Below are 7,481 nucleotides of genomic sequence, written 5' to 3'. Positions count from 1 at the left end.
GTAGAGGTGAGTAGCTCCTTTTTTATTCTTTTAAAAGCCTTACTCTTCATCATCCATCCATCCTGTGTTCATTTCACCTCAGAAAAAGCTTCAATTCCAATAGAAGCCATCTGGAACACTGCAGCATATGGACGTCACATCTTTCAGACCTGCTTTGAGAGGTGAACGCTGCCTGCTGCCTCTGGAGTGGGATCTGGGCTAGATCTGCACCAGCACCAGCCGCAGCAGGAGGAAGGAGCCGGGGCTCGGACCAACTCCAGTGTATTGATCGGAGGCATCCGTCTCTACCCACTCCCTTACTGATACCACCATATCACAGAGGCAAGACTAGTCTTATGCAATAACAGTCCACTAAACACACACATGTACACACACACGCACACATGCGCACACATGCACACACACTCACACTCTCTCACACACACACTCACAATTGTATACATTCACACAAAGCTTTGTTGCAGATGTTTCTACCAGGACAGCACAGCGTGGAAAGACACAAAGACAGACATAGACATAGATATAGAGAGGGAGGGAGAGACAGTGAGACAGACCCGAGTTGTGTTTATTACTCACCATGACAATCCAACTAGAACATTTTATCTACTTCGATGCTGGCTTTCACTATGACCTTTGGTCTGTGTATGACACTCACTGAATAAGACTGTATAGACTCCAACATCACCTCCAGTCCAGCTGCTGACTGGTGAGCTCTCGTCAAAAGTACGCTAAGCAATCACAACCGTGCCGGAAATGTGTACGAGACAGCTGTAACCTATAACTAGTTTAAAAAACAATCACATGCCCATAAAGAAAACATGAAAACAAACAACTAGTTTAGTAGCGCTGCGCATATTATAATCTCTGCTATATGTGGTTAATATAATGTCTTACCTTAACAACAGTTTAGCGGAGATTGGAGAAACTTCACTTCACCCCACTATTCAAATGTGTGGTTTGAGAAAGTCTGTTCAATTACTTAAGATACATGCGTTGCAGACCGTTGGGATCTCCCGGTAACGGTGGAGCCGCGACGGTAAACTGATGCCGATAGATAGTATTGGTTCTTTCGGATGTGCACGTGAGCCCCAGGTGCCCGAAGAACAGAGGAAGGAATCCCGTGACAGGTTTACCGCAGTCAGCTCTCATGCCACTTAAGAGCGCGTGTTACAACGCGTGCGACAGTTGATTGCATCTTGCGCAGTAATTTGGATGCGCGTGAGGCAGGAAGGAGGGAGATCGATCTCCGGGCTGCATTACGCAATCAGAGACTGTCCAACAAGCAAAAGGCATCAGCGCTGGACACGAGAGGGTGGAAGGAACCTTTCGTAGACTATCAACAAGGAAATGAATCTTCGGGCGAAACACACGTTCTCTGTAAACCCATCTGCCGTTGTGAGCACGTTCTCACAAATTTCGAACACTAGAAATGGACACCGCAATACCACGTTTGCGTTATCACTGGTAGTATGTATTGCGTTATGTCCCCTATAGCCCTCTGCCTCACCCCAAGTAATCAAGCCTCAAAGGCGTATCCTTGACAGCGGGTCTGGGATGATTTATAAACCGCAGCAAGATTACAACCAACCAGGCTTTCCTTCAGTGTTCATTACGCTGCTGCTGTGGGCAGTTAAGTGTTCTGGCTGAATGAGATGGCCTTTGAAAAATGCCACGACCTGTGTAACCACGGAGGTCACCCCAAACTACAGACTATAGATCAGTTGCGTTAATCAGTCATCCACCCATGAAGACCCAAGTTCAACTCAATCCCAGTCCCGATGAAAATTAATCATTACTAGTTGAACTTACCACCCCAATTAGCCGGAACGCAGGGCGAACTCTTGCGTTTGATTGGAGACCACCAAGCCGCTTAGAGCAGAGGGGCCACAAGAGGTGGCGATTAGACAGATAAACCAGATGCTGCTTTTTTCTTCTTCATCTCCCGCTGGATTACAACGCATAGGGCGAGCTGGCAGTCGACATGCCACACATCAGTCGCAGTGTAAAGTCAACGAGACACTTTACTGATGATATCATTGTTCTGCAATATACACTCACTTCTGCTCAATGAAACCACCTGTTGTGGTAGTAGGCCTACTGTCAATATATAATTGATGTAGCGCATGAAATCACTAATCATCTAAGTCTGGCAGCCTAACATCGGTAATTGTTCCAAGCCTACATGGTTTACTTATTACAAACACAGAGCATGATGTAGCCTACATGTAAACATTTATCCATAGAATATAAGTTGACATTTAGTTATCACTAAAATATTCTGACATCGTGTAGAGTGTACTCTTACTTTTTGTGAGACACCTTGGTTGAATATGAGGATAAGTTTCATAGCCTACTGTGGGACATCTGACATTTTGGTTTTCATGATCACTAGTGCACAGACAACACATCACATTCTTATCCCAAATAAGTATATAATATGACTTATTAGTATTATATTATTATCACGAAAACAAATAAATCAACACATAACAGAAAGAAAACTGTTCCTGAGCCCAGTGTAGTGTGTGTGTTTCCGGCTGGGGCACTTTGCAGCACTTCTCTGCAGCAGCCTCTGTTATGTAAGCTGCGCCTGGCTTTGCCAATGGGGGTGACAACATAATGAGCAATGTCTGCAAGATGGAAACACTGACAGAACTGATCAGTGGTGCCAACCGACCCACCCAGGGCCGGACTGGACGAGGAGAGAACCCAGGCCGAAGCCCTCATCCTCTGGGGCAAGTCCTCTCAGTTAGGGAGTCCCACGAGCCCGCATGAGCCAAGCAGCAGCGGACCTACCTAACAACACTGCAGCACCTGCAGTAACACCTAGGTCTCCCATGGCAACAGTGACATCACCGGAATGCTGACCTTCGAGATGCGAAATGAAAGAAGGATGCTGCAGCAGTGGGGCTCAGAAGCCCTGCTCACTGAGCTACGGAGACGGACGTGTGGGAACCCAGCACATGAAACCTCCCAAGACAGTGGGCTTGTACCCAGCTTTTGCACTTCTTATCCAGTTCAGTGCCTTTTACAAAATGGAGAAGCAGCTCCCGTGAGTTTTCCCTTTACCGAATGAGGCCATGCTAAGAAGGTTGCCGTGCTGGACATCACGCAGCTTAAGGTCCAGCTTTTTTTCTCCCCCTATCCCAGCTGCCTGGTCAGGTCATTTAAAAGCTTTCTCCTACGGTCTAATTGTTGGAGACCTTCCAAATGAAAGGCAAAGTGAGGCTGTGCCATAGGCTGGCATTAGAGCTGGTGTATGTAATAAGAAGTGCCAATAGCGGGCTCTGTGCCCTGAGAGTCCCCCCCCCCCCCCCCCCCGCCTTCCCTACTTTACAGGAATACTGTGTCCTTGTCAAAGTGTCACACGCTGGCCAACATCCACGGCTCTATAGGAAACCTCTCCAGCGCAGCGCAGCGTCAGCAGGATTTCCACCAGGGGAGGGAATTCATCGTGCAGAGAGGACGAGAGTTAGAGAGAGCGAGGGAAGGGGAAAAAACAGAAGGAGAGATATACAGAGCAGGGAGATTTGGAGGGAGAGAAAGAAAGGGAGAGGGAGTGAAAAAGCAGAAGGATTAAAAAACAGAGGGAGGTAAGAATGTGATAACAGGAAATGCCATTGACAGACTAAAAGGAAAGAGGTAGAGAAATAAACAGCCAGGGAGAGATGTGTGATGTTACCATGCACTTGTGAGACATTAATAATTCATGTTCCTAAACCTCTGCAGAAGCCCAAGTATGAAATACAAACAGCAACAACGCTGAGTCAACAAATCATCCCCAAACTCAGACCGCAAACTTACAGTGCATGCAGCTAAAATGAACCCCATCTCATTACGTTTGATTCACATTATTAACCTCGGATTTAACACAACCCACAGTAAAGGGGGAACCTCCACAGAGTGTGACATACAGTAAGTCCCAGAGTATGCTGGAAGTGGCTGCGGTCCGGTGTGGACCCACGTGGGGTGTTTGTGTCAGACCTTGGGTGATTGTGTTTGTAACTGTGATAAACACAACAGCTCAGGCATGAGAGGGGCACTTCTGCAGCCGCACTGGAGCATGCAGCAATCCACTAAAGGTTACATTCAGACCATTACACACACGCATGCACACTCTCACTCACACCACACACACTTACTGCGCACTGTAAGTGAAACACACACACACACACACACAGAGCTCATTTGTGAGGGAGTAGAAATTAAGCACCCCTCGCATTACTCTTTTATTTTACATTCTCAGAAACTGTGTGGGAAGACATAATACAAATGACTTCAGTGACAAAGGGAATATTACAACACTGATAGACAGACAGACAGACAGACAGACACACACACACACACACACACACATACAGTAGACGCGCACATACACACACATACACACGCACATACACACACACACACACACACACACACACACACACACACACACACATATACACACGTGCACACACAAACACACACATACACACACAATAAGGAGGGGGGTGGGGGTTTGGGGGTGCAGAGCTGGCAGGTTGCCATGAAGCCTAGCTGTGCATCTGCAGGATTCACAGGGGTGCCTCGGAGATGTCAGTGCCTTCCCTAGCAAACAAGTCAGCAATCTGCTGTGTTGCATAACCAGGAATTAACACTGGCACAACCCATTTTCATTTATTCTCTTCTTCTGATCCCCCTTCCCATCCCTCCTCTCCTCTCCACTCCTCTCCTCCAGCACAGCATCACCCAGCCCAAATCCATTCCACAGCCTCAAGGATGAGGGAACAGCTTAGGAGTCTGAGAACCTTAATAATCCGCTTAATTATAGAAAAAAAAAAAACCTCATTTCACTCATGGCAGGAAAACAAGATCAGGAACTGAGACGGTTCCATCCACCATTATTAGCCTGTCGTTTAGATTTGAGCTCAAGGTCATTTGGGAGAAAGATCTTATAAACAGGTGAGACACGCCAGCAGGTGAAAAAGCTGTCTAATTGAACAGCAGTGGCGTGGGATTCAGGTTGCCCGTATACGGCGACAGCACCGAGGCACAATAAAAGGGTGGGGGCTGCAGAGCCAGAGAAGTAAACAGAACCTGCTGAGACATGACCAATCAGTCTACATGCCCATTACCACCTGATTCACCTCTCCTCTGGTGCCCATACGGGAGCAGCATCTCAACCCTAAGCCCCGTAACAGCCCCGTATCTACAACGGGGCCAGTCTGTCAGACGAAAACAAAAACAAAACATTCCAGTGTGTCGCCCTGTGTCCCGTCCCACTGTTTCATAAGCCCCATTATGCAGCCGGAGGGTCTGGAGCAGGGGCAGGATGAAGAAGGGGCGACAGGCAGACTAACAAACACAAGGGGGGCGTGAGCGAGGGGGACCGCCACTAATTTGTCACAGGAGGGCCAGTGCGCGCCGAGGGGAGAGGTGACATAATGGCGGCGCATTCCATCACGATCGGCGGCGTCTCCAGCGTAGAGAGAGAAAAAAAAAAGCAGGAAAAATCGTTCCGGAAGTTCACATTTTCCGCTGTTACACAACACACACTGTCTCGCAAAGCATGCAGAGAGAGCACCAAGGGAGTTTCGGCTCGACACAACAGGAGAAACTTTCGGAGAGTTTATTTTGTCCCATGTCAGTTGAGAATCTTCACTGGAATCAAAATTACTTTAGAAACAAGAGAGTGTATGGCTCAAGTACACAGGATAAACAAGACTGTTTATTTCACAAGCCTGCCAACTGCCAAGCCAATCTTCATCTCATAGGTTCAATAGTCCAAGTGAGAATGAGGAGGTTCAGCAGGAACTCATGTAATAAGCAGTCTTGCATTCTGTGAAACAGTTTTTAAGGCCAAAAGGTACAATAACGCTACATAAAAAAAGAAACTCGCTTAAAGCATTTGGGTTTGGAAACATCAACATTTTCTATTACATTTCTGTGACCCCACACACTCACACACACAAATGCATGCTGACACACTCACGCACACTCTCACTCACACACACACACACGGACACGCACACGCGCGCACACACACACACACACACACACACACACACACACACACACACATACACGCACACACACACACGCACACACACACATTCTCATACTCAAAGCTATACAAAGACTGTAATGAATTTGAACTGTTTTTCTGTCTGCTTTGAGCCATTGTCAACAAAGAAAATATACACATTTTCAGAGGAGAGGATGTTGTCAGGTCTGTCAGGTAAAACACTGAACTGTTTGCATTACCTGACATAACTGACTCGGTCTCTATTTCATACACAGGCATCCTTCATGTACCATAACTTAGATTCTTATTATTCTCATTTTGTATTATTATCCAAATCAATAGTTTATTTCCTTAAAAAGACATGCGCACCACTTTCATTTCAGTACCAGAATCATTCCCAAGAAAGTGTTTTACAATTTTCACGAAGTAATGGTCACAGACCTGTACCAGAATCATATCCCCAACTCCACTACTCTACAATCGAACCCAGAAGAAAATAGTATTTTCATTTTTTTTTTAAAAAAAGCAAGTAAAACAGAACTGACAAAAAAGCACTTTCAATACAGTACATTAAAACAGACAAATAGACTTCTGGTCTTACATACAAACATTCAGGCAAACAAAACAAAACAAAAAAAATGAACTTAAAGGGAAGAAAGAGAGAGCAAGAGAGAGACTGACAGATAGATAGAGAGAGAGAGATGTTCAAATGAAATCCCAGAACCCAAAGAAAGTCAGTGATGTGGGGAGAAGCAGGAGGATATATGCTTTGTTTGTAAAAGCCAGTTACAAGCCAGTCCTCCCCTTAAAGTCTTTTGGGCCTGGAGTACCATTCATGTCCCCAGCGAGGTCCTTCATGTCTCCGTGATGTCATCTCTCTGCGCCTCTGCAGTGGCCCCCCCGGGACCTGGCCACCTCACACACCCCAAAGGTGGCATTCACAGGAAGGGTACGTACTCACAACCTCCACGCAACACGAGGGCCCACCCTCAATGATGGACAGATAGAGGAAGAGGTTGAGAGAGGGAGAGAAAGAGAGCAGCAGAGAGGCTGGAGGAGACAGAGAGAGGGACAGAGAGGGTGGGGTGGTGGTGTTGGTGGTTGTGTGCTCCAGAGGGGGGGGGGGGGTTAACGGTTGTTCTTGGCCGCCTCTTTGGCCGCCAGGATGAGTGGAGTGAGACTGGACAGTGGCTTGGCCACCTTCAGGAACTGGTGCTGAGAGAAGGAGAAAAAGGAGAAACATCTTTCAGACATTTGAGCTTTCGGATGCTTTCCCTGACATCTTACTGAACTGTGGTGGGGAGACACAAGATGATGTCTGCTTTATAAATGTGGCTTATGCCTTAACCACACCACCACAGTAACTACAGCACATTGTGCGCTGTGTGGTGAATTAAAGGCTGCGCTGAGCGCTGAATGTTAAAGAACGAAAAGTAATAACCAACTCATAAATGATTCCTCTCGAAGACCTGAG

At 46.7% G+C, this 7,481-nt stretch overlaps 1 protein-coding gene across 2 annotated transcripts in view; it reads right to left on the bottom strand.

The window, feature by feature from the left end:
- Positions 1 to 5,596: 5,596 nt before the first annotated feature.
- Positions 5,597 to 7,481, bottom strand: part of pak1 (p21 protein (Cdc42/Rac)-activated kinase 1) — a 47,268-nt gene continuing 45,383 nt past the window's right edge. For both annotated transcript variants that reach the window (XM_062551757.1, XM_062551758.1), the window contains one exon: positions 5,597 to 7,222. In XM_062551757.1, the coding sequence (XP_062407741.1) occupies positions 7,136 to 7,222 (87 nt within the window). In that variant the 3' untranslated portion in view covers positions 5,597 to 7,135. The remainder of the gene's footprint in view (positions 7,223 to 7,481) is intronic.

The sequence above is a fragment of the Sardina pilchardus genome, chromosome 13 (assembly GCF_963854185.1).
Source record: "Sardina pilchardus chromosome 13, fSarPil1.1, whole genome shotgun sequence".
Classification (NCBI taxonomy): Eukaryota; Metazoa; Chordata; class Actinopteri; order Clupeiformes; family Clupeidae; genus Sardina; species Sardina pilchardus.
This window is presented reverse-complemented; position numbering and strand designations above follow the sequence as displayed.